The 26,801-nt window shown below is 53.1% G+C and overlaps 1 protein-coding gene across 4 annotated transcripts; it reads left to right on the top strand.

Moving 5' to 3' along the window:
- Fmnl1 (formin like 1) lies at positions 1-26,760 on the top strand. Of its 4 annotated transcripts, none has more exons than XM_038326158.1 (26): positions 1-328; positions 8,808-8,891; positions 9,628-9,711; positions 10,581-10,654; positions 10,950-11,033; positions 11,922-12,047; positions 14,718-14,826; positions 16,033-16,109; positions 16,267-16,360; positions 18,327-18,401; positions 18,655-18,765; positions 20,045-20,194; positions 20,720-20,821; positions 20,992-21,247; positions 21,491-21,772; positions 21,947-22,071; positions 22,575-22,777; positions 23,329-23,563; positions 23,664-23,732; positions 24,304-24,384; positions 24,465-24,594; positions 24,704-24,867; positions 25,121-25,222; positions 25,377-25,457; positions 25,693-25,813; positions 26,345-26,760. In XM_038326158.1, exons 1-26 carry the CDS (start codon positions 200-202, stop codon positions 26,446-26,448), a joined length of 3,252 nt encoding a protein of 1,083 aa, XP_038182086.1. In that variant the 5' UTR covers positions 1-199; the 3' UTR covers positions 26,449-26,760. The 4 variants fall into 4 exon arrangements, with proteins under 4 accessions (XP_038182086.1, XP_038182085.1, XP_038182084.1 ...); XM_038326157.2 differs by having other exon boundaries at positions 9,628-9,741; positions 21,494-21,772; XM_038326156.1 differs by having other exon boundaries at positions 9,628-9,741.
- Positions 26,761-26,801: the final 41 nt, after the last annotated feature.

The raw sequence follows: 26,801 nt of genomic DNA, 5'->3' as shown, positions 1-26,801 counted from the left end.
GCCCGCTCCCTCGGACGGGGCCGCCGCGATGGGACGCCGCACCTCGGCCCCTGCGCGCTGCTGAGCCGCGAGAAGCCGAGCCCAGCCCCGCCACCCGCTACTGCCTTTCGCCCCCGGCTCCGGGAGCCTAGTCCTCGACCCCTTGGGAAAACTGGATCTCCGAGGCTGGAGGCGCCTGGCTGGCTGGGTGGGGACCACCATGGGCAACGCGGCCGGCAGCGCCGAGCAGCCCGCGGGCCCCACCGCATCGCCCCCGAAGCAGCCAGCCGCCCCCAAACAACCGATGCCGGCGGCCGGGGAGCTGGAGGAGAGGTTCACGCGGGTCTTGGTGAGTGTGACCTGGTGCGCACCAGGAGCCTGGGATGACGGGGGCTCCGTATGAGTCCCCGCCTCTTGGGACTCCGATGCCGCTTGGAGATCCCTAGCCCACCTGCTGCCCCTCCAGGGGGTGGGAGTGACAGAGTCATCTTTCAGAGTGACTTATCACTCTCCCCACAAAAACTTTCTTTAGCCACCTCCAGTAAGCCTTCTTAAGGGACCCCTCCACCCCATGCTCCTAGGTCTAAGGTGTCAAAAATGCCTTGTGAGGTTGGGTTCAGAACGCGCGCAGGGTCGGGGGAGGTTGGCGCCCCCTTTTCCACTGCACGCAGGCCCAGCTGCTGGGTGCGGGTCTTGAGCGCCCGCCCTTCAGCGTCTCAGGGTCAAAGATGAAAGGGGTTATAATTTAACCTCCTGGAAGCCATAGCCCTAGCGGAGTCTTTGGTCCTAGTTGTTCTGGCCTAGGAGTTGGATTCAAGTCCTCCGTTCGTGTTTCTTACCCACCCCCTATGCCCCAGAATTGGGTTGCATCCATCACGGTCACCCCCTCCTAACCACTGAAAGGAATAACAGTAACAAGGGCGGGTCAGGGTGGATTGGGCACTCTGGTTTGGGGTGGAACAAAAGTCTGGAAGGCTCCCCTCCCCCTTGGCTGTCACCAGCTTGGGAAATTGGGGCAGGGGAGGGTGGGATGGGATGGAGAGGAGCTGGAGTCTAGGTCCCTGGGGGAGGGAGTCCGCAGCAACTCAGGCATAGCCTGAAGCAGTTGCAGTATTTCTTGTAGGGTGGGCACCCCAGTGCAGTCAGAGGTCCCTAAGACGGGTTCGAGGCAGAGGAAGGGTAGGAAAGGGGAAAGGCCAATGGTTTTCACTTCCCCCTCTTTAGCCCAGCACTCTTTCCTGCTCTTTTGTAGGTGGCTGCCCAGTGGCCAGTCTACCGTTAGCAATCCCTTGCTGGACTCTGGGTGACAGGGAGTAAGGCTGGACTGTTTCCTGGAGGCACTTGGCAGTGTCAGTAGGCTGCTTTTGCAGATCTGAGGGTGGGGAGCCCAGGAGAGGTTCACTCTGGAAACAGAAGTTCTGGCACCCTGTTCCCTACGCCTCCTAGACGGCATTTCCCCTCTCTGGCTAGCCAGTCCTTCAGCCTGACTTGCCAGATCCCTTGCATGGTCCCAAAGGGGCACCTCCCAACAGTTCCTGAGAATCTTGGCTCCCTTCCTCTCCAAAAGAAGGACAAGAGGAGCCTGGGGGGGGGGGGGTCTGTAAGATGGGGTGGGGCCTGTTCTTGTGAAGGCAGGGGCTCTGAGGGATATTTCAGACCAGGCTAGCCAGCCTTGGACTTCCCTATCTCTCCACCTGCCTCTAACTCAATCTTCCCCAAATCCAGACCTTGACCAAGTTCAGCAGAGCTGAGCGAGTGGGGGAGGGGCCCTCTAAGGAGCCTGAGTTAGTGATGAGTTCAGCCTCACAGCAGTACCCTGGGTCATCTTTCCCTTTATGTGTGTGTCTATGGATAGGGGTAAGCGCCAATCTGTTCAGTCATGTACACTAGCGGGGAGGAGCCTTCTGAATAATTCAGACCAGTGGAAATTCCAAAAGTCAAGTGGAGATGTTCTGAAGCAAGGGTGGGGCTTGATTGCCCTGGCTGGACTTGTGGTTGAAGTGATGAGTTCGTCTTGAAATGCAGCTGGACCCCTCTGAGGGCCGGAATGTGGAGGGAAGATCAGGAGATGGATCTTCCAGAGTGTCTTGGTGGCGTAGTGGAAGTCTAGGGCAGCAACCTCCACAGGGGTACCCATGCCTTTCAGGTTCCCTGGAACTCAACGTGTCCCTTCTCCTCCTTGGGTGGGTAAATCCATCCTCAGCTCACAGGGTGGTTTAGAACTGGCTTTTCTAGTTACCTCATCATCAGGGTCATGAGCTCTACCTGGATTAACAGCCTTGCCTTCTGCTTGAGGCGACCCAAGGCTAAAGATTTGGTGAACACAGGAGTTTTACAGTGGGTGTGGCTCCATCTGACGGCTAGGGTGGAGCTGGTGCTCAGCCTTTAGGTGATGTAGGTGATGTCTAAGAAAAGAACCAGAAGTTGTTGTGGGAGCCCAGCGTTGATAGGGGGACAGAATTCTCCGGTCACATGGCTCCAGGGAACCTGTCATTTCAGCTTAGCCCCTTCATCCCTGGAAGGGAGTAGGATTCCCAACTCCCTATATGTGCGTGCACTCTCTCTCTCTCGATTTATTTTTTAAATTTATGTATTTATTTTGCATGCAGTGTTCTGTCTGCAGGCCAGAAGAGGGAACCTGATTGAATTACAGATGGTTGTGAGCCACCATATGGTTGCTGGGAATTGAACTCAGGACCTCTGAAAGAGCAGCCAGTGCTCTTAACCTCTGAGCATCTCTCCAGCTCCTCTAAATTTATTTTATGTGCATTGGCGTGAAGGTGTAAGATCCCCTGGAACTGGGGGACAGTTGTGAGTTTTCATGAGGGTGCTGGGAATTGAACCCAGGTCCTCTGGAAGAACAGTCTGTGCTCTTCACCACTGAGCCATCTCTCCAGTCCCCTTCTTCTCTTAGCCATGGCTCTCTTTTTATGGGTCTGAGAGTGTTTCCACCAGCCAGGCAAGGGGAGTAAAGAGATATTTTCCCACTAAGGATAATGGGGTACTACTTTCTCAAGAAGGCTGTCAGAGGGGGGTGCCCTGCCTGAAATGGGGTTGGGAAGAAAGAGCAGGTTGAGCCAGGGTTTTTGGCTGCTGCCTTAGCAACCGCGGAGGAGCGATGGTTGCCCCACTACATAGGCCTATGGTGGTGGGAACACCAGCCAGCCAGGCTCTGAGCTCTCGCCTCTCCTACGCCCATGCCCAAGGCTGGGTGTCTTCCAGCATTTCCCTGTCTTCTCTGAGAGTCATGCAGGGTGAGGGGTTGGCATGGCAAGCCACCCTGTCTCGGTCTGCTTGGAGTGCTATGTATCTACTGGCTACAGGGCTCCTGTGATCTGCCTGTGGACCTGGGGTAAAGGAATACCTGGGATGTCTGTGTGAAGCTGAGTGATACCTTATCCAGGCAGGGCTGTACTATGTGGAGAGGGGTTTGCTAGGCAGGAGTCTAGCTCCCTGAGGGGCTCTTGAATCCAGGACACGGGTACTTTATCAGGCAGTTTGGGACAGTCGGGACAGCTCCAAGACGACTATAGGTCCTTGGTGCTCTGCCTCCCACTTCTGGGGCTGTTGGTGATGAACAGGTTGGATATCTCTGCTTTGTTGGTTAGTGACAGAGGTGTCATCACTTGGTCCCCGTGCCTCCTGCCTCTGGACTGTCTTCTCAGATCTCATTGGGGTGTGGCCTTGTGGCTAGATGCTGGGCTGGGCAAAGGCCATAGCTGACATTTCCAGCAGGCAGGGCTAGCACATGCTGACCTCAAATGCAGGGATGTAGTGGGCATGATTCACAATGGCATCCAGGGCCAGCTGGATGAGCTGAGCAGGAGCATGTGGGTTTGCCCTTGGGGCCACCTCTGCATCTTTCTTGGGAATACAAAATTCTGGAAGGTGGCTTGGTTCTCCCCGCCTTTGAAGGGGTTGGGGTTGGGGATCCTGCAGTTTGGCGGACAAGGTCCATCCTCGTTGCTTTATTTCATGTGTGACCTTGGGCAAGTTCGCCTCTTTGAGCTCCAGTTTTCCTTACATGTAAGAGAAGATAATAGGCATATGGCGACCTCATAGGATGGCTGAGGTAAAAGATTAAGTAGAGGACTCAGTACAGAGCTTAGCAAAGGCATAAATGTCAGTAAATACTCTCTACTGGAAATGAGGGGAGCTGTCCTGGGCTTCTCCCTCCTGTGGCCCTTTGCTCCTCCCCCACCAGGAACATCCCAGGTTGCCATGCATTATTGAGTCACCCCCAGGTCTTCAGTTATCTCAGACTCAGAGTAGCTTCAGCCATTGCACAGGTTAGAAGCAATGAGGCCTAGACCGAAAACTGCCTGGTGGCCGGAAACCACGAGAGGGAGGGCCCAGCTCTCCTGCAGGGTGGGGTAGCATGATGCTAACGGTGGTAGCCACCGGCAGTGGTGTGCACACGAGAAGGGGGTGGGAGGCCTCTACTTCCCTACACGGATAGTGAGCTGGGGGGGGGGGTTCCCCCAGTGAGTAAGAACCCAGTGTGGGCAACAACAGGAAGTGTAGGGTGCTGGGTGGCAGGAAGCTACTGTGGCTGTTCCTGGTTCCTCAGATGGGGGACTGGGGCTGATGTCTGCAGCCAGGACCCCAGAAACCCATTACTTCGGGCAGAGGCGTGACAGTGGCCAGGGGAAAGAATGGACAAACCTTGAGTTTTTTAAACCACATTGTCAGCTAGGTCTCCTTGTGCAAGTGACTTAATATCTCTGGGCTTCCATTTCCCATCTGGAAAATGGGGTTATGGTAGTAACTGGTTTGCTTGTTGATGTTTAAATGAGTTGATGATAGATCTACAATACTTGGAAGGGAACTGAGGCCTGAGAAGTGTTTAGGGAATAATTTATTATTGTTATCGTTATTCTCTTGTTAGCCTGGATTATATGGGTGGCAAGGTCTGGTGTCCCAGCTCTCTCACTCACCTTTGTCCTTGGAGAAAATGGTGACTTTGGGGGTTCTTAGCTCCTGATGCAGGGTGGGTGACAGCAAGGTTTCCTCTAAGCCTGGGACTGCTTGTAAGAGCTCCTGCAAGCCTGTATCTGGGATTTTAAGTGATGGGTGCCACTGATTGCTTCTGCATGTGTGCTGACAGCTTGAAGGCCAAGGTTGAGACAGGGGCAGGCAGCTACACAGACAGGCCTGGAGGTAGACTTGGCGTTTGGACCTGTCATGCTGAGCTGGGGGGTTACCAGACACTGGAATTGGGATCCACTTTCAGGAGCTTCCTGGACGTCAAGGGGCTGGGCTGTGAGGAAGGGGTGGGGTGGTGGGATGGATTCTGTGCCTAGATTTTGTGCAAATTGAAAGTGAAATCGTCGGGTGTGGCAGCGTCCAGATGTGGCCAGAGTCCTCAGTCTCCTGGGACAGCGTCTCAGAAGTCAACAAAGCAGGCGGTGCCAGGAGTGGAGGCTCAGAGGAAGAGCCTGCAGGGCTGGGTGGGGATGAACTGAAGCTGGGCTCAGCCTCTGGAGTCTCCAGAGGTCAGGGCAGAGAGAGAAGGCCGTCTCCAAACAGCCTAATAGGAATGCGAATGATATCAGCTCCTTTTATTTATTGTTATTATTTTTATATTTAATATTATTTTTGTTTTCCAAGACAGGGTTTCTCTGTGCAGCCCTGGCTGCTGTCTCAGAACTTGCTCTGTAGACCAGGCTGGTCTCAAACCAGGAGATCTGCCTGCCTCTGCCTCCCAAGTGCTGGGATTAAAGGTGGGCGCCACCACCACCCTGCTCTTATTTGTTTATTTTTTATACATTGTCTCACTATGTAGTCCGGTCTGCCCTCAAACTTGGAGCTAACACAGTGTTGGGATTATAATAGGCCTATGCCAGATGTCAGGTATCAGTTCCTTTGCTTGGCCACACCCCATCCAATTAACCCATCTGCTTCCTCACTTGGCCTGAAGCAATAGGACTGTAGGAAAAGGGCCAGCACAGATTTGGTCAAACTTTGGAGCCAGCTTCGGGCAATCCAGATGTTTTCACATCCCTGCTCACTTACCGTCCCCCCAACCTTGAAGTCTTCTGTAAACCCCTCCTATTTCCTGTGCCCCACATTGATGAGATGCCCCTAGCTGGTGGTGGGTCACCAGAGAATAATATTATATCAAAACATAGCTTCTGAATGTTGTCAGGCACTCTGGGAATATGAGAGGAACCAGCCTGTGCCCATTCTATGGAGGAGGAAACAGAGGCTGACGGGCCAATAAACTGTCAGACTAGGAGGGCCCAGAGTCCACCTAGGTGGGTCCTTTGAACTCAGTCCCAGGACCTCTGCATCCCAGCTCCCCTCCTCCATCCCTTCAGGAGGCCAGTCTGCCACTCATACACATGGACTACCTATCCCTTCTCGTCCTGTTTGAACAAGCCAGCCAGTCTTTTGTTTATCCCCCAGCACCTGCTAACCGGACTGTGCCCTTGCTGAAGGGCCTGGCATGGCCCTACCTCACCCTGTGTTCGTGGCATTTGCTGGCCCGTCTCCTGCTCCCTAGTTCCCCAGTTCCATGGTGGGCACAGCCACAGCCGGGGAGCAGCTGCTAATGAGTACTCCGTGCTGTCAGAGCTATTTCTGATTTCTGAGCCTAAATTTAGAGTGTCTGGCAGGCTGGCACGTGGGCCCCGGGGCCTGAAGAGTCCCAGGTAGGGAAGGGGCAAAGGGGCACCCTGCCTTCGGCCATTGTTGAGACAGGTACATCAGGCGGCCCCATGCAGAGGTTGTCTGTCCCTAACACTATCCCTGGAGTGGCCCTGAGGGTATGAACTAGGGCTGTGACTCAAAGCCAGTCAGCCCCCACTCTTACTGGTTTCGTAAGGTAACCTTGGGCGGGTTGTTGAGCTAATCTGTGCCCACTCTGTGAGATGAGCATATTAACAGTGCCAGAGTGGGTGGTCAGGACAAGAGGAGGTCAGTATTTGCCAGGAAATGCATTTAGGTGAGGTTACTTGTTTAGCCTGACTGTTGGGGTTGTTATTGAAATTAGAATTACCACTGGATGGTAGTGGCACAGTCTTTTAATCCCAGCACTCAAGAGGCAGAGGCAGGCAGATCTCTGTGAGTTCAAAGCCAGCCTGGTTTACAGAGTGAGTTCCAGGACGTAGTTAAACCCTATCTTGAAAAACAAACAAACAAACAAACAAGAAATACTACTGGGTCATTCCAGAGCCTAGTGGGTCTCCAAGGTAAGTGAGACCTCAGACTTCTCACATCAGAGAGGCTGTCCCTCTAAGGCTCAGAAACCTGAGCTCAGCTTCTCCTCATCTCCCTCCTCTGCCCTGACCCCAGCTTTAGGGCCCTGGGTTCTGGCAGGGCTGGGTCCCACTTCCTCTTTCCCCAGCCTTGCTGTACCTCAGTCCCCCCAGCTCTGTCTCTGTTGGGTGGGGGATAAATCAGACAGAGGGAGAAGTGGCTTCCTAGGCCCCTGAGGTAGAGTGGGCCCCACCCCACCACCATCAGACCCCTTTTGGAAAGACTCTGTCATGCAGCAGGAGCTGGTCTGGTGCAGTTTCTTTGGTCCAGGCTCACTTTCGCAATGGGGACAGGGATGACCTCAGTCCCTGGCTGACCTTGGCGTGTGGTGGGTGGGCAGTTTCACCTCCCAAATAGGGCCCCAGCCGGAAAGCTTAGGCAATGGGGGCTGATAATACCCAGCTTCCTGTTCCCCGAGGATGAGTCAAGGCAGTGATTTTGGGGTAAGGTCTGGCCAGAGCCCCAGACCTAACCCTGCCTGCCACCCAAGAGAGGAAGCTAGCTGAGGAGTGTGGAGTGGGTGTGGTTCTCTTTCTGCTCCAGCAATGGCCTCTTCTCAGAGCCAAGGGTCAGAGAGTATATAGCCTGAACTACCAGAGGGGGTGGCAGACAACCCCCAGACTTTGGTTTGGGCTCTTTGGGGGTTCCCATATCCCCAGTGGAGATCTAGGCTAAACTGGGGTCTCCATGAGGGCAAGAACTGGCATTGGGGGACTGACATATAGTTAGGTTCTCATTAAACTTGAGTTTTCCGGTATTGGGGTGAACTGGCCTTGTTTTCTAGGTCTGTTGGGCTTGCCCTTAGGTCCACGGGGGGCCCTACTTTTGGCAACACCTACTTAAACCCAGAGTCCTGGCTGAACTGCACATCTCATCTGAGCTGTGGTGACAAGAGTGTGTAGCTAGGGGAAGAGGACCTGGGGAGAGTACGTCTGATGTAGCTCAGATCCTGCGGGGTGTGGGAGAGTCCCAGCCTGGGCCACCAGAACCGCAGGCCCAGCGTTCTGCCTATTCTGCAGCGGGATGACTTCCATCCCTCAAATCCCCCCACCTCTGCTGCTGTGACACATCTTTCTGGAACTCCCTGGTGACTGACACACTGCCTTAAGTCCCTTCCACCTTCTGGTGACCTGGGGGAATAGGACCCTGCTGGCAGGTCCCAGCTGGGCCTGTCTGGAGATGGCTTCCCTGTTGGCTCCTCACTCGGATGGGGGCAGAGATCATATCTCCTTAGCTCCAGTGAAGAAAATGGAGCCTAGAGGTGTGGAGGTCCTTGAGGAATGCACACTGTTGCCTCATGCCAGGTGTGCCAGGAAGGTGATATGGATGGTGGGAGGGCCCAGTCAGATTTGGATTCAGAAGCACCTCCCCACCCCACCCCCATCCCTTTCCAGCTCGGGCCTGGGGCCTTGGGGAAGGTGGGCTACCTCTAGGGGCTTCGGTTTCCTTACTGGACAATGCTGATTACCTGTTAGGATAAGAGGATGTGCGTCTTTGGGGGAGCTTTGTGGGTTCTCTGAAGATGGGGGAGTCCTGGACTCAGGGGTCTTTGTCTTCTGCCTCCCCAGAACTGTATGAACCTGCCTCCAGACAAGGTCCAGCTGCTGAGCCAGTATGATAATGAGAAGAAGTGGGAGCTTATCTGTGACCAGGTAGGTGGGTGACCCAGAAGTGCCTGCCCTAAGGATGCAGGAGCTGGCAGGAGAGGGGTTCCGCCATGCTGCCCAGGGGATAATGTCTACCCTGGTGGCTAGGGGACCTTGTAGGATCCTGTCCTCCCTTGGAAGATCGGATCAGAAACCTCAGGGGTCATCAGCAGGGCGTGTCCTAGAGAACTAGCCGTGGCTGTCCTCGCGGCTCTGCTCTGCTGGGGACTGAACCTAGGGCCTCATGCGTGCTGAGCAAGTGGCGACCATTGAGGTTAGGCTCAAAGACTGCAGAGTAGAAGGCAGAAGAGGGGTTCTGGGCTGGGAAGGATAGGAGCCTTGGGGCGGGGGTGTGTCTCTGCTGTGGTCCCTGCCTCTGTGCGAGGGACTGGGGCAGTGGAGTATAGGAAAAGAACACACACAGGTACCTATCTATCTATGCGGAGGGGCAGGACATGTGTCCTCGGGATGGGTTCTCTACCTGCCAGGGAGCTGGCTCCTACCTGAACTTTCCACTCCAGTCCAGGAAGGGCAAGACAGGCCTGAATGAATAACCCCAGGCAAGCCTGTGGCAGGACTGGCCTCTAGTCCACTGGCCCCAGGAGAGGCACACACCAGGCCTGAGGCTAAAGTGTTCTATGTGTCCAAAGTTTGTACCTTGGGTATTCCAGAAGCGATTTAGACAACAGTGGTCTTTGGACTGCTATGGCTGACTCTCTGTGTATTCCATCTATCTCCCCAGGAGCGGTTTCAAGTCAAGAATCCCCCCGCAGCCTACATTCAGAAGCTGAAGAGCTACCTGGATACTGGTGGGGTCAGCCGAAAGGTAGCAGCTGATTGGATGTCCAATCTGGGGGTATATATCTCCCTTTCTGTTCTGTCCCTTTCCATCCTGTACCCTCTAAACAGCTGGATCAGCTGCATATATCTTTTTTGTGGCCTTGTGTGAGTTCATGTATAAGTATGCATGTGTGATTTAATTATCAGGGACTGAGTACCCCAGGCAGGCTCTCCCATAGACTCATATATATATGTATATGTATATGTATATATATATGTGTGTGTGTATCCTACAGGTGCTTACATGGGCATTCCTGTGTGTATTTGTATTGTGTGTGTACATATGTGCACCCTGTATATTCATGCATAGATTATGTGTGTTTTAGATGTGTTTACTTTGAGGCTTGTAGGTATGTTTGTTGTCATGTGTATCCCTGAGTCCGTGTACGGGAGAAAGACAGAGAGGAAGAAAAATGAACAAATATGCACGTACCCATATATAAGAAAATGGGTAGGCATGTGTACATGTCCAGGGTCTCCTGGGTGCATGTGCATGCTTATGTTTGAATTTTCTATGTCCAGTATGTTTGCATAGAGATGTACATGTGTGTATGTATGCTCTATCTCTGTGTGGAGTATGTCTAGGCACTCTGCATCTTCAAACATGTGTGGCTGTACCCTCCACGTTGGAGGTGGGGGCATGCAGTCCATGACTGTTCATTCTGCTGGGCAGGTGTGTGGAGGTGGTGGGGGAAGGCTAAACGTGAAAGGCCTTGCATGCATAGTGGGGGTGGATGCTTCTGGCTGCTGCCTCAGGACTGTGGGAGTCTGATCGCATGGTGGGGGTGCATACTTCTGGCTGCTGCCTCAGGACTGTGGGAGTCCACCCACAGACTTGTTGTTTTCTGCCCCCAGTTTAAGAGGCGAGTTCAGGAGTCTACACAGGTGCTGCGGGAGCTGGAGACATCCTTGAGGACAAACCACATTGGGTGAGTTTAGGAAAGCTCTGCCTCCGGGAAGCCTCTGGGGCTTTCCAGCCCCTCCATCATGGGCTAAGCCTGTGGTCCATTTCATTCTCCCCTGCTTCTTGTGCTAGTTGTGCACACACAGCTGGGCCGTGGGTCCCGCTCGGGCCCTCAGCATCTCCTGGTATCCTCTTGAGGGCAGGGGATGGTGTGATGCTCTGGGACAGTGGCACCCAAGGGTCAAGGGCTTTGCTTTGCTTGCTGCTCAGTTGGACAGAACTCTTTCTGGCTGTAACTCATTGAATCTTGTCCTCTGCAGGTGGGTACAGGAGTTTCTCAATGAAGAAAACCGTGGTTTGGATGTCCTGCTTGAGTACCTGGCCTTCGCCCAATGCTCTGTCACGTAAGTGACCGTTCCCAGCCCTTAGGCTGCCCCTCAGAGTCCTGATCACACATTCCTGGGCCTCAGCTACCCCTCTGAACAGGAACTGATCTCTCGCCCTGTCCCAGGAAAATTGGACTTGGCCCTGGGCGATGGTTCTTCAGATGGCCTGGCCTTGCCCAGGAGGGACATTCCTTCTGCCTTCACCGTGCTCAGCAAAGAGCCATAGATGAACCAGGCTGTGGTGGCTCAGATCTGTAATCCCAGCACTTGAGAGCCAGAGACAGTCAGTTCTGACAGTTCTGACAGTCAGAGACAGTGAGTTCTGGCCAGCCTGGTCTACGGAGTGAGAAGCTGTCTTAAAAATTAAAACCCAAGCTGGGTGGTAGTGGCTCACGCCTTTAATCCCAACACTTGGGAGGCAGAGGCAGGCAGATCTCTTTGAGTTTGAGGCCAGCTGGTCTACAAGAGCTAGTTCCAGGACAGGCTCTAAAGCTTCCGAGAAACTCTGTCTCGAAAAATCAAAAAATAAAATAAAACCCAAAACAAACAAAAATGAGAGCCGTGAATGAACATAGCCTCCTCCTCCTGCCCTAGCCTCTCTTGCAAATCTGCCTTGCCTGGCATGTCCCTCTGCCCCCTATTTAAGTGTCCCTTGTGAGCCAGCGGTGGTGGTGCACGCCTTTAATCCCAGCACTTAGGATTCACCAGCAGAGGCGGGTGGATCTCTGTGAGTTCGAGGCCAGCCTGGTCTACAGAGCGAGTTCCAGGACAGGCTTCAAAGCTATGGAGAAACCCTGTCTTGAAAAACCAAACCAAACTAAAACAAAACAAAACAAAACAAAACAAAAAAACCCAAAAGGTGTCCTTGTGGTAAGATCCCCCAAGTTCCTTCCATTGCACCTCCAGGTACGACATGGAGAGTACAGATACTGTGGCCTCTACTGCAGAGAAGAGCAAGCCTCTGGACCAGTCCGTGGAAGACCTCACCAAGGCACCACCCCCATCTGTGCCCAAAAATCGCCTGACCATCAAGTATGTAGGGCCCCAGATGGGATGATGGGAGTGAGGCGCATCTAACCTGCTACATCTAACCAGAACCCTGGGCTTGGTGGGAGGTGTGGTCCAGCATGGGGCTCAGAGTCTTGGCTTCTGGACACCAGAGTATTAAGTCTTCAGGTGGTGGCATCTAGAGACTAGTATCTGAGGGGGCCTGGAATAAGGAGGGGGTTTTGGGGTTGGTAGGATCTCTCTGTACTCATCTAACCCCTTGTTTCTTCCTATGCGGCCTCCAGGTGCCCCCCTTCTCCCCGGTACGTAGTCACCCGGGGGACAGGTGCATGGGGCCCGACTCTGTGGGGTGGTGGGTTGGAAGACAGCTGCTGTGGATTGGTTTCCTCATCCTGACACGGGACATTCTGCCATCTTGTTGGGATACAGGGAGGGGGAAGGTGATGACCCTGGAGCATTAGCTTCCTGTGTTAGGTCTGAGGGACCAAATATGTGTTTACTTATTTATTTGTGTGTGTGTATGTGTGGGTCAGTATTTGTGTGTATGCCAATCGCTGACCCAGCTAAGCTTGGCTTTTATATGGGTGCTGGGGATTTAAGCTTAGGCCTTCTTGCGTCTTCTTGGTAGGCAAGTGCTCTTACCAACTAGCCATTTCTGCAGCTCCACAAAATACACACACACACACACGTATATATGTGTCTATATGTATACACACATATAGGCATTGGGACTTGAATTCAGGACTTCAGGTATGTGAAGCAAGTACCACCATTCTGGACCAACTGTATATTAAGCCCCAAGATCTCACAATATGTTTCTTTCCCTCTTCATTCATTCACTTAACAAACAGTTTTTTTTTTTTTTTTAGACACTTACTAAATACCCTTCCTATATAGCCCGTATTAGTGGTAAGTGCCAACAAGACAGTTCATTCTGCTTTCCGGGACCACAGTCTAGTGGAAGGACAATTTAGCGTGGCACATCATCACAGAGATGTGACCTAGATCTCTGAGACGGGAGGTGCCCATGGCTTGCGGGTACTAGGAAGATTTCCAGAAGAGGTGACGCTGGACCAATGTCTGGCAAGCGATGGGGAAGGGGAAACAAAGACTGGGACATCTTCGAGCAATGATAGGAAGGCTGATGTGGGAAACAGCAGTGGGGAGGACTCAGCTGGAGAGGTGGGGCTGGAAAATGAAAACCTCGCTCTTTTTTCTTTTGGCCAAAAATAATAGAGAGCGCACTTGCTAGGTGCCAGGCTGCAGCTTATTACATAATCCCAACAAGCCTGTGAGGAAGGTGTTATTGAGGCCGAGGGGCTGGCTCAGTGGGTAAAATGCTTGCCTTGGAAACACGAAGGCCTGAGTTGAGTCCCTGGCACCCCTGAAAGCAGCTGGGCACAGTGCTATGCGCTTGTAATCCCAGCCCTGGAGAGGCAGAGACAGGATGGTCCCTGGGGCTCAGTGGCCAGACAGCCTAGCTAATTGGTGAGCGCCAGGTCCCCAGTGAGGTGACTTGGCGGGTAGAGTGCTTCTGTACAAGAACATGGACTGGAGTTAGGATCTCTGGCACCCATATAAAAATCGGGCACAGCTGCACGCACCTGTGTTCTCAGTGCTGGGGCCACCGAAAGGACCTCTGGAGCTTGTTGGCCTGCCAAGCTTAGTGGACATAGAGCGTCTGGGTTTAATAAGTGACCCTGTCTCAAAAACAAGTCAAGACTGGTAAAGGAATCAACCTCTGGCCTTCACATGCGCACTGAAGCGTATACACACATAGGCACACATGCATGCACACATCACACACACCCAACAACAAACAAGGTGAAAAACTTCTGAAGGATGATACTCAAGCTTGACTGGTCTACACACACGTGCACACACACACACGCTTGCACACACATGAAATGCACACGTGTGTACATACAAGGAAGATATCTACTATTGCTGGGTGTGGCGGTATAAACCTGTGAAGGAGGCCAGCCTGGTCTATATGAGACCTTGTCTCATCTCCCCTCTACCTCCCCCAGTATGGGACTAATGTCGCCATTCCTTTTAAAGATGAGGAAAGTGAGGTGTAGGGAGATTAAATACTTCTCTATTAAGTAGTGAGCTGGAATGTTCTTGAATCTAGCACTTTGAGTTTACTCTGCCTCTCAAGATGGAAGATGAGGCCAAGTGGATGTAAGCGCCACCTGGTGGAGACATTTCTGGTGTTACGCTATTTCCAAGCTTTGTCCTTGAGCCCTTCCATTCACAAATCAACTCTAATCCTTCCCTCCTCCTCCCTTCTTTCTTTCTTTTTTGAGATAGGCTCTCATATAATGTAGACTGGCCTTAAACTCCCTGCTATGTAGCCAAGGCTGGTCTTGGACTCCAATCCTCTTGCCGTCCCTTCCCAAACACTGGAATTACAGGCACGTGCCGCCATGCCTGTCAACAGTAACCCTTTTAAAAACCAAGTCTTTGTAAGGGCCTTTGCATCCTTTCCCGACCTTACTACCTCCCCTCAGCATGCCAGCTCCTGAGGAAGGTTGCCTACCTTCAGCTGGCCTGTTGGGTTGGGAAGACAGTGAACAGAGGCTTGGGGTTTCAAGATATGTCCTCCTCACTCCAAAGGACATTTTACTGGTGTGGGGAGCGAGAAGCTAGGGACTGGGGCTCTGACCCTACTGCCTCTTCCACATGCACCAGGCTGACGACGGCCCACAGTAGGAAGGCCCTGAGGAATTCCCGAATTGTCAGCCAAAAGGACGACGTCCACGTGTGCATCATGTGTCTGAGAGCTATCATGAACTATCAGGTCAGCCGGTGGCATGGGGTTGGGGCCTCAGGGGACTGGCTTGTCCCCATGGTCACTCTCCTCTGGAACCCTACCTGGGAAGCCTGGGGTCCTGAGGCTGATAAGTTTTGAGGGGAAGCCCCGGGTTTTATAACCTCATAGCTGGTTGGCTGAAGTGGCCCTGGGTGTGGTTGGGGAAAGTATGGGCTTCGGGTGGAGATCAAGGAGGGTTAGGTAGTGGAGTCTGTGGGAGAATAGGCTGAGGTACGACATTGGGAGGTTGGTGCAGTTGGTGCGGCTCCACAGTGTCTTGGCTTCGTCAGCCTGCAGCTGTGCCCAGCCTGTAGCCTGGGGCCACATGCAGCTGAGGATGGCTGTGCCTGCAGTCCACCACAAAGCCGTAAACTTTCTTAAAACACTGTGAGACTTTTATGTGTGTGTGTGTCATTTTTGCTTGTTTGTGTTTAGACAGGGCTTTTCTGTGTAGCTTTGGAGCCTGTCCTGGAACTCGCTCTGTAGACCAGGCTGGCCTTGAACTCACAGAGATCCGCCTGCCTCTGCTTCCCGAGCGCTGGGATTAAAGGCGTGCGCCACCATTGGTCGGCCGTATGTGTGATTTTTTAAAAAGTCACTCTTTTTCATGTTTGTCCAGCATCTTAGATGACAGCTTTGCATATATGTCCGTACGTCAAAAGAACACGCCTGCAAGACCTCGTTATATCCAGGGTGTTTGACAGTGACTTGAAAAGATAAACAACAGTGGCGCACGCCTTTAATCCCAGCACTCGGGATGCAGAGGCAGACGGATCTCTGTGAGTTCGAGGCCAGCCTGGTCTACAGCGCAAGTTCCAGGACAGTTTGAGCTACACAGAGAAATCCTGTCTTGAAGAAAAAAAAGGGCCGGCTTCTTTTTTTTTTTTTTTTTTTTTTTTTTGGTTTTTCGAGACAGAGTTTCTCTGTGGCTTTGGAGCCTGTCCTGGAACTAGCTCTTGTAGCCCAGGCTGGCCTTGAACTCATAGAGATCCATCTGCCTCTGCATCCCAAGTGCTGGGATTAAAGGCGTGTGCCACCACCGCCCGGCAAGGGCCGGCTTCTTAAAGAAGGTTTTTTGCCTGGATGTGGAGAACTTGTGCATGAGAGGCTAGAGCAGCATGGCCCAGACTATGCTGGGGGCGTTGGCAATCTTGGGGACTTGTCTGGAGGTGCTGACCTCTCCTCTCTCCACAGTCTGGCTTCAGCCTTGTTATGAACCACCCAGCCTGTGTCAATGAGATCGCTCTAAGCCTTAATAACAAGAACCCCAGGTGAGCTCCGTACCCTAACTGGTTTCTTGCTTCCAAACCTGCAGACTCATCCCCCATCCTCAGGTTTGCTGCCCAGGCCACCCCACCCCCGCTTCCCTGTCCTCTAGCCAGACTATTCCACTATGCTACAGGGACTAGCCTGCCCCTTCTCTTCCAGAACCAAGGCTCTGGTGCTGGAGCTGCTGGCAGCCGTGTGCCTGGTGCGGGGAGGACACGACATCATTCTTGCAGCCTTTGACAACTTCAAGGAGGTACCGGATCCACCATCCCAAACCTACTTGCCCTACTGGTAATGCTTGGAGTCTGGTTGCCAGAAACTGTGGCCTCTAGATAGGGCATCTGAGTGCTGGGATGAAAGGTGTATACCACCATGCCCAGCCAGTAAACCAATCTCTACAGCTGAATATGAGTGAAGCATGCTAGTGCAGGCTGTAATCCCAGAGCCGGGAGAATTAGGACTTCAAGATTATCATTGGCTACACAGTGAGTTCAAGGCCAGCCTCTAGGCTCCAAAACCAAACACCCCAAAGTTATGCCAAAATGAAAACCAAACCAACATAGACCCTGTCTCAAAAAAAGAACAACAACAACAAAAAGGTTGGTTGATATGTTCATTCATTCGTTCATGAGTGTTTATTTCTGTACCAGGCACAGAACTAGGCCCTTAGGATACATTTGGCAAGCAAAAGAAATGAGAGGGCTGGGGTAATAGTACACATTCAATATAGTACCTACTATGTAAACACAAGGACCCGAATCTCTGAGCCCACATAGAAAAGCCAGGTTTGTCAGGCATGGTAGCACACTCTCAACCCTAGCACTCCAGAGGCAGAGGCACGTGGATTTTTATGGGAACCAGACCATCCATGGCTACATAGTGAGACTATGTCCCAAAAACAGAAAGTCCCATCTAGGAATCAAATGGCAACCCACAACTGTCCACAACTCCAGTTCCAGGGGATGTGATACCCTTTTCTGACCTCTGTAGACACCAGGCATGCTTGCATATACATGCAAGCAAAGACTCACATACCTAAAATAAAACAAATAAAACTTAAAAAAAGAATAGAGCCAACTTTAGTGGCATGCGATGGGCAGTTCTCTGGAGCTGAGTGGTAGCCAGCCTAGCCCACTCTGTGAGCGCCAGGCCTCTGAGATACTCTGCCTCTGAAAACACGGTGTGAGGCTGGAGAGATGACTCAGCGGACCTGGGTTTGGATTCCAGCACCTGTATCAGGAGGCTCACAGCCACTTGCAACACCAGTTCCAGGGTATCCGGTGCTCTCTGTGGCCTCCGCAAGCACCCACATGTGCATTTTATACACACATCCACACAGGGACACATATAATATATATTCTTTAAAAACATGGGTTTGGGGGGGCTGGACAGATGGCTCAGAGGTTAAGAGCACTGATTGTTCTTCCAGAGGTCCTGAGTTCAATTCCCAGCAACCATATGATGTCTCACAACCATCTGTAATGAGATCTGGTGCCCTCTTCTGGCCTGCAGACAGAACACTGTAAACAAAATAAATAAATCTTAAAAAAACAAAACAAAACAAAAAACCCATGAATTTGCCAGGCAGTGGTGGCATATGTCTTTGATTCTAGCTCTTGGGAGGCAGAGGCAGGAGGATCTCTGAGTTTGAGGCTATCCTGGTCTACAGAGTAAGTTCCAGGACAGCCAAAGCTACATAGAGAAACCCTATCTTAAAACAAAAAATTGCTTCTGAAGACCTTGGTTTGATTCCTGAGGTTGATCTTTGGCTTCTACACACATGCACACATATGCACACACATATAAACGTATGCACATGTTATAATGAAAGTCAGGAAACAGCTTCTCAAGGAGTAACTAATGTAGTGTTAGAAAATGCTCCATATTATGGGGAAAAGGGTTGCCACAGAAGACAGAACTGGTTGTAGGGGAGGCCTCACTGAGACGCTGAAACTTGACTGGTCAAAGCTTTGAAAAAGCCGGGGAATTGGGTGTGGTGGTTCTCTTTGTCAGCCCACCAGGTGGTTAGAACAGGGGACGTGCACCCAGATGCTAGTGTGCCAGAGAAGTAGGGTGTGTGAGATGGAGAGGGAGTGGTAGTGAAATGGCCACGTTTAGATGCAATCAGAGAGGAAGCTATAGGAGCACAAGGGCAGCAACCAACAGATGGCACTGGAGGTGTGACCCATTATTTAGTGACCGCCATTCTCCCTCTCCAGGTGTGCGGAGAGCAGCACCGCTTCGAGAAGCTGATGGAATATTTCCGAAATGAAGACAGCAACATCGACTTTCTGGTGAGCTCAGAGCTCTGGGGTTGAGGACTGGCTGAGCCCTGCTGGGACCTGGGTGGCCGGGCTCAGGGCTTTGCTCCAGCAAAGTGTAAGGATTGAGTTTGTCAGAGGGAAAGGGTGGGTGTCAGGGGAGTAAGGACCTGACCAAGGGGAAGGTTACAAGGCTGGGTTAGTGGACCACAAACTGTAAAGGAGGAGGGAGGGTTGGAGACAAACAGGAAGTGGAAGAGAGCGCGCTGGTGTTCCTGGCCCCCAGGTGGCTTGCATGCAGTTCATCAACATTGTGGTCCACTCGGTGGAGAACATGAACTTCCGTGTCTTCTTGCAATATGAATTCACTCACCTGGGTCTGGACCTGTACTTGGAGGTGAGCCCTGCTCTCCACCCCTGACCCCTGATGGAACTACCCACCCACTGTAGAGTACACAGTTAATGTAATTAGCAGGTCTTGAGTTCAAATCCTGGCTCTGAGAGTTGGGTTTGGTGATATGTGCCAGCAATCACATCACTTGGGAGGCCAAAGCAGGAGAGTCTCAAGTTCAAGTTTAGTCTGGGTTTCATGTCCCCTCCCCCAATAATAAAAGCCCACAAATAAATAGAATCCTACCTCTGCCCCTTGCTAGCTGTGTGACCTTGCACACATCTGTTGATCTTTCTGAGCCTGTCAATCACAGGGGTGATAAAGACTCTAAGTGTGTAGAGGAGCCCCTGTTACAAGATGGATACCTAGTACGACATCTGTCACCGAGGTCCGGGAACAGGCTCAGGGGGCTCTGGGTGTGACCCAGGAGCATCAGCTCAGTCAGGTGCCCTGACTCCAGGACACGATGGGGAGCCCAGAGATGCTGGGCACAGAGGGGGGCTGTCTCAGGCTGAGTCTGGATCTTGGGTGAGCAGAGAGGCCAAAGCTTCTGGCCTGGTTCCTTTGGGAGGCTTTCTAGAGGGGTGGGGCCTTTGGGGTCTGATTTCCTGAAGCCAGGACTGGCAAATGGCAAGAGGAGGCAAGGCTGGTCTAGCCACACAGAATAAGATTCATCTGGAATAAAGAGCGTAGCCTGACACAAGCTTCCGCATGGCTGAGCCGTGAAAGAAGAGAGAAGCCAGATTCAAAAGGCTGAAGAAAGGACTAGAAAGATGGTTTAATGATTAAGAGCACTTACTACTCCTGCAGGGGACCCAGGACCCTCTGTGGTTCGCAGCCCCCATGGCAGGTGACTCACAGACTCCTGTAACTCCAGTCCCAGGGGATCAGATGTGCTCTCTGGTCTCTGAGAAGGCCTGGACTCATGTGGTGCCCATAAATTCTCAAACGGACACACATACACAAAAAAGCTGAATATTATATATGACTTTTGAAAATAAGAAATGTCCAGAATGGCTAAATCCATTGTGGCAGAAAGTAGACTCATGGCGGCCAGGGGCTGGAGAAGAGATAATGGGAAAGAAACCTTAGCTGGTATAGGGTTTCTGTCTGGAGTACTGAGCTTTTAGAAAAGAGGTAACACATCTTAAAATAGTGAATTGTGTGATATGTGGATCATGTCAATAAAAATAACAAGCAAACTAGAGTCCAAGTAGTGGTGGTGGTTGGCTAGACACCCCCCTACCACCTCGGACCTCACCATGCTCCTGCTGTCTGGGGACAGAGGCTGCGGCTCACCGAGAGTGACAAGCTGCAGGTGCAGATCCAGGCATACCTGGATAACGTTTTCGATGTGGGCACACTGTTGGAGGACACAGAGACCAAGAACGCAGTCCTGGAGCACATGGAGGAGCTGCAGGAGCAGGTGGCAACGGTGAGAGCTGCTCCCAACCTAGTCTGTCACTCAGTAGGCCCACAGGAAGGCTGGCCCGGGGCTCCTCTCGTGTAGCGAGTACTGAACGGAAGACATAGTTCTGGGTGTAGATTGGAGGCGGCAGTCTGCCTGGGCGCTGCGTTTGCCCTCGATCCAATTCCGGAGTCCTTTTGGTGTCTTTCTCAATGAGTCTTCAGGGAGCGCCCACGCTGTGTGGGACTTGTGCGCAAGGCAGGCGCCTCTTCCCTGCGCAGATTCCAAACCCGACTCCAGAGTGAAGTAGATCCTGGGGTCCCTCTCAGCACAGTCTTGTCCCCTACCAGCTTTCTTCGCACTGGTGTCTTGGTTTCCCCTCTTCATTTATTTGGGTTCAAGTAACGGGCTTGGCCCACCCTTGGCACGCTGGGGCAAGCGGATGTGGGTGCCACCCCCAGCCCTCCAGGCAGGCTTGCCTGATGCCGCCCCCTCACCGGCGGTGCCAGTGCCTGGCCGCGGGTGGTAGCTCACCATGTGCTGGTGCCACAGCTGACAGAGCGGCTTCGGGACGCAGAGAACGACTCCATGGCCAAAATCGCTGAACTGGAGAAGCAGCTAAGCCAGGCCCGCAAGGAATTGGAGACCCTGAGGGTGAGCTGTGGGTGTGGGCTGGGTCCAGGCTGGGGTGTGAGCCGGGCCAGGCTTCCCAAGGAGTCCTCTCCGCTTGACATCTCAGTCTATCCCAGAAGAGGATTGGGGCGGGGTTGCTCTATGCCAGAGAGCTTGCGGGTGGGCACTAATCCTTCTCCTGGGGCTTGCAGGAGCGGTTCAGCGAATCGACCCCCATGGGCACTGCCAGACGTATCCCTGAGCCTGAGAAAGTGCCTGCCCCCACTATGGTGCGACGACCCTCAGCTCTAGAACTAAAAGTGGAAGAGCTTGAGGAAAAGGGGTTAATCCGAATCCTGCGGGGGCCCGGGGATGTCGTCTCCATCGAGATCCTCCCAGGAGCGGTGGCGACACCAAGCGGTGACAATGCACCAACTCAGGGGGTGCCCGCTGACTCTCCTAGCCCAGGTGCACAGTTGCTTCATGCTGGGGGAGAGAGACCAGGGCAGGGAAGGGTGTCCTAGGGATATACCTGGCTCTGAAAGATAAGGAGATTTGGATTGTAAGGGTGGCATAGGTACACGCGGGTGGGTTGAAGTGGGTTCTGGATGCATGCATCGGGCAGGGAGGTGGCAAGGAACCCCTTCCCCAAGCCGTTAAGTTGACGGGTTCCTTCCACGCCCTCTCTGGGCTCACATCTCCCACCTGAAGCAGAGTCGGTTCCCGGAGCAACATCACCACCGCCACCGCCACCGCCACCGCCACTACCTAACCTCCAGTCCCAGCAGGAAGTGCTTCCCTCTGCACCCCCGCCGGCCCCGCCCCTCCCAGGCTGCGCAGAGCCTCCACCTGCACCACCGTTGCCTGGAGACCTGCCGCCCCCACCCCCTCCACCCCCACTTGGTACTGATGGACCAGTGCCACCTCCACCCCCACCACCTCCGGGAGGGCCCCCTGATACCCTTGGAGGACAAGACCCAGAGATAGGCCCAGGTAAGTGGAATGGACCATCTCAGATCTTCTAGGGCTGGTGAGGAACAGGGTCCCCACGGCCCGCTCTCCACCAGGAGTCTCCTCCTGCCTCCTGCCTCCTGCCTGTCTTGTTAGGCCTGACTGGGTTAGTTCCCTCCAGTGTCTGCACTACTCACCACTCCTTTCTGCTCCCAGGGGTGAAGGCCAAGAAACCCATCCAGACCAAATTCCGGATGCCATTGCTAAACTGGGTGGCGCTGAAACCCAATCAGATCACAGGCACTGTCTTCACTGAGCTCAATGATGAGAAAGTGTTACAAGTGAGTGGGCACCAGAGGGTTGCAATCTCATGTTGGGCATAGGGGTGGTCATCTCCTTCAGGATGGGGAAGCCCAGAAAGCAGTATCCTGACCTCTGTGGCCTTTCCTCTTCCCTAAGTATGGCCTCTCCTTTCTGCCCATTTCCCATAGATAACTAAAGCCCGGGCCCTTCTGATTCCGTTTTCACCTTGGAATGGGTTTCCTGTTCTTTGAACCGTTGCTTACATTGATTTCACTGCCCAGAATAATCTTTCTTACTGCCAGCTGCTTAGCCCCTCTCTCAGCGATAATGGCTGGGAATCTGGGTCCTCTGTGTGGTGTTTGTCTCTGTCTCCCCTGTTATCTCCTGTCAAGGCTGTGGTCAAGCCAGCTCACTGGTTATTCTGTCCGGTGGCGTTCCGTCAGGCTATACTTACAGCCTTAGCTCTGGACACAGTGTTGAGCCAGGAGTGTGGGCAGATCTCGGCCTACTTAGCCTAGCCTTCTTGTCCTTGCATCCTTAGGAGCTAGACATGAACGACTTTGAGGAGCAGTTCAAGACCAGATCTCAAGGCCCCAGCCTGGACCTCAGCACCCTGAAGGGGAAAGCAGCCCACAAAGCTCCCACCAAGGCAACACTCATTGAGGCCAACCGGGCCAAGAATTTGGCCATCACCCTACGCAAGGGCAACCTAGGGGCAGACAGAATCTGCCAGGCCATTGAGACGTGAGTACCTGCGCTTGGGTGTGGCCCAGTCCCCTCTCTATGCTAGGATCATCAGGCAGAGATTAGTAAGAACCCCAGCAATAGCAGAGGCAGACAGAACTCTGTGAGTTCAAGTCCAGCCTGGTCTACAAGGTGAGTTCCAGGATAGCTTGGGCTGTTACATAGAGAAACCCTGTCTTGAAAAAAACCAACCAACCAACCAAACAAACACACAAAGAACCGGAGCAGTGCGATGGAACCCACCAAACTTTACCCCAGGGAACACTGTCCTCATTTTCTTGCCAAGAAAGCTAAGACTGTACATGCCCAGATTGAGACCTCTCCACTCACTTCCTGCTTCTGCCCAGCATGGGCAACCGGGCCAAAGGATTTATATATAGCATCTGCCAGTGCTGTATGATAGGTCCGGGGCTTGCCAGCTCCCAGTTTCCCTTGACTCCTATCTCTTGTTCCTTGACGTAGATACTAAATGTTGAAGCTTGTTTGTTCCATCCTTTTCTCTGGGACTTGTATGGGATGACACCCACTCTCCCCTCTGCTTCCTCACGCAGGTATGACCTACAGACTCTCAGCCTGGATTTCCTGGAGCTGTTGACCCGCTTCCTGCCCACGGAATACGAGCGTAGCCTTATAGCCAAGTTTGAGAAGGAGCAGCGGCCGATGGAGGAGTTGTCAGAAGAGGACCGCTTCATGCTGCGCTTCAGCCGCATCCAGAGACTGCCAGAGCGCATGAACACGCTCACCTTCCTGGGCAACTTTCCAGACACGGCCCAGCTGCTCATGCCGGTGTGGGCAGGACGGGCAGGGCGGTGTGGTGGAGCCTGGGCTGGGGGGAGGGAGGGAGGCAGTGTGGCTCCAGCTTACCTCATCTTCATCCCACCCTTAGCAACTGAATGCCATCATTGCAGCTTCAATATCCATCAAGTCCTCTGACAAGCTTCGCCAGATCTTGGAGGTGAGAGCCCAGGGCAAGGGACTGGGGAGCAGGGCCTACCCTTGCCTAGTCTAAGTAGCATCTGGAGGGAGACTCAGGCCCTCTCCGCCTGGGATACAGCAGAGAGCGTGTTCCCGTTTCTCACATACGTGCTCCGACAGACAAGCTAAGGTGGGAAGTGGGGGTCGGCAGTTGTAACCTCAGCCATGCCTGCAGACTGCGCCTGAGCTCCTGCTCCAGGGCTAAGTCCCTCTAGGGATTGCTTTGTGAGAGAAATGGTAACTGCACCTGCTCAGTGCTGTGTCTGAAGACCAGAATACATGGCTGTCTAGGGATGGAGGAAGGAGATGTTGGTCAGCCAGTTTTGGGGTGGGTTAATGAAGGATGATGTTAGCGTGTCCTCATGGTGTTGAGAGTCTACAAATGAGATGTGTATACAGGTTGCATGTGTCGTGGAACTGAAGGGTCCATTCAGGAGGGCATGAGCGTGAGGACTGACTTCTTGCCACCTTTCATCCTTTCTGAGAAGTATATATTCTTCCAGGGATTTTCCCAGCCTGTATCTCATTGAGTCTTTCTCTGCCTTTCGCAGATTGTCCTGGCTTTTGGCAACTACATGAACAGCAGTAAGCGGGGAGCAGCCTATGGTTTCCGACTTCAGAGTCTGGATGCGGTGAGCGGGGGCTCCTGGTGTGGGGTGTGGGGTCTGCTCTCTGGTTGGTGGCCCATGGCTTATACCAGAACCTTGTCCAGTTGTTGGAGATGAAGTCGACGGACCGGAAACAGACATTGCTGCACTACTTGGTGAAGGTCATTGCTGAGAAGTACCCACAACTCACGGGCTTTCACAGCGACCTGCACTTCTTGGATAAGGCAGGCTCAGGTATAGAGCGTTGGGGTCTTGGGGCACTCATGTGGGTTATGAAGGGACACTCTAAGGTATAACTGTGTGCATGCTGCCTGGTCCCCTGACTCCATCCTGTCCATCCCAGTGTCCTTGGACAGTGTCCTGGGGGATGTGCGCTCCCTGCAGCGAGGCCTGGAGTTGACACAGCGAGAGTTTGTGCGGCAGGATGACTGTCTGGTGCTCAAGGAGTTCCTGAGGACCAACTCCCCCACCATGGACAAGCTGCTAGCAGACAGCAAGACAGCTCAGGTGGGGGGACACAGGAGCACTGAAACCTTAGGGTGGGGTTGTGGAGCCAAGGCCTGGAGGGGTGTGGCTACAGGCAGACCCCTGGGAGGATGGAGGAAGGGTAAGGGACCACCACCTATGTGGAAGATGAGATAGCAAGAGATGCAACAGTGGATGGAAGCGGTTGTGGATCCCTCAGGCAGGAAGAGGGGCATGGAGCACGGTCACGCTCCAAGGGGCCCAGGCTAGTGGGGCTGATGGGCTGTTCTTGCAGGAGGCCTACGAGTCGGTAGTGGAGTACTTTGGAGAAAACCCCAAGACCACGTCCCCTTCCATGTTTTTTTCCCTCTTCAGCCGTTTCACCAAGGCCTATAAGGTACAAGTGTCTGACGGGCAGGGCGCATCTGATGCATGGGGTGTAGGTCCTGCAGCCACTCCCTCAGAGCGGAGGGAGGAGTGGGGACTGCTTCTGTTCCAGGTGGGGCAGGGAAAAAGGACCGTCCTCACTAAGACCTGCCCTGTGCCCTCAGAAAGCAGAACAAGAGGTGGAGCAGTGGAAGAAGGAAGCGGCTGCGGATACCTCAGGCAGGGAAGAGCCTCCAGCACCCAAGGTAGGCAGCTGTCCCCCAGCCCAGTACTGGGGTACAGGGATGTGTAGCATTCCTTTCACCCTTGTGTTGAGATAGATCCCGCCCAATGATAAGAAGAGTGCCCTAGAAGCCAGGGGAAGCAGAGGGTTCAGGTTCCTTCTGCTTTAGCTGCCTGTCCTTGCTGAGGAACTGCACAGATGTTCTGGAGTAGGTGGGGTGAGAAGCATCCTAAAGTTAGAGCTCTTTGTCTCCTCAGTCTCCGCCCAAGGCCAGGCGACAACAGATGGACCTCATCTCTGAGCTGAAACGGAAGCAGCAGAAAGAGCCACTCATCTATGAGAGTGACCGAGACGGGGCCATTGAAGACATCATCACAGGTGAGGGAAGCCAGATCTCTGTCCTGCCTTCAGTCTGTATTACGTCATTCTGTTTCTGTTTCTCCCCACCACACCACCTCCCTTCAACTCCAGAGTCTTGATGTATAGCCCAGGTTTTCCTTGCTGTGTAGACCAGGCTAGCCTCAAACTCACAGAGGTCCTCCTGCCTCTTCCTCATGGGCCACCATGCCTGTCCTCCATGCCTCTTGCTACCTTTTCTGTTTTTCTTTTTTCTCTCTCTCTCTCTCTCTACTTTCTATCCCCAAAATCTCAGTGCTCAAGACAGTGCCCTTCACCGCCCGCACCGGCAAGCGGACATCCCGGCTCCTCTGTGAGGCCAGCCTGGGAGAGGAGATGCCCCTCTAGTTTCCAGGTACCTAGATAGCCTGATTCCAGTGCTGGCCCTGCATGGCTGAGATGTTTTAGGGGGTGGTGTTTTTGACTGAGGTAAATTAGTGTCCCCTTCCACATGAGCAAAATCAGATCCTTAGAAGAATGAGCCTGTGCTGATGTGTCTCTTCTGGCTTCCAGATCTTCGGAACCAGCCCTACATCCGGGCAGACACAGGACGCCGAAGTGCTCGCCGGCGACCCCCAGGACCCCCACTTCAGGTCACTGCTGACCTCTCGCTGTAGCCACTGTTTCCGTTGGTGGATTCTGTAGGGCTGTAGGCAGACTGGAACTCAAGGAAGGTGACTCTTAGCTCGGCTGGGTCGAGCATCTGCTCCTCTGGCTGACTTGAAGCCCCTCACCCCACAAAAAAAGAAAAGAAAAAAGAAAAAGAAAAAACAGGCTGCTTGCAGCACCCTCTCCCTCCAATAGCCATACTTAGCCTGAGCGCAAGCCTGGTCTGTAACTTATAAAGTGCACCTCGCCGCTGCCCTAGCGCGGAGGCCTCTCCTTGAACCTTATTTTTATACAAGATTAATAAAGATGTTTGCAAAAGATGCGCGTCGACTCGGTGCCTGACCCCAGAAGGCGCAGCCAG

Source organism: Arvicola amphibius, chromosome 4, assembly GCF_903992535.2.
Source record: "Arvicola amphibius chromosome 4, mArvAmp1.2, whole genome shotgun sequence".
In the NCBI taxonomy this organism is placed as follows: domain Eukaryota; kingdom Metazoa; phylum Chordata; class Mammalia; order Rodentia; family Cricetidae; genus Arvicola; species Arvicola amphibius.
Note: the sequence above shows the minus strand (reverse complement) of the source record. Positions and strands in the feature narration are given on the sequence as shown.

What these genes read in the sequence shown, in the direction of transcription:
- Fmnl1 (XM_038326156.1), top strand. Translation starts at nt 200, where the DNA reads ATGGGCAACGCGGCCGGCAGCGCCGAGCAGCCCGCGGGCCCCACCGCA. An exon ending in GTCTGGACCTGTACTTGGAG is followed by an intron (nt 18,766 to 20,044) that starts GTGAGCCCTGCT and finishes GTCTGGGGACAG; the next exon opens with AGGCTGCGGCTCACCGAGAG. An exon ending in ATGATGAGAAAGTGTTACAA is followed by an intron (nt 22,072 to 22,574) that starts GTGAGTGGGCAC and finishes TTGCATCCTTAG; the next exon opens with GAGCTAGACATGAACGACTT.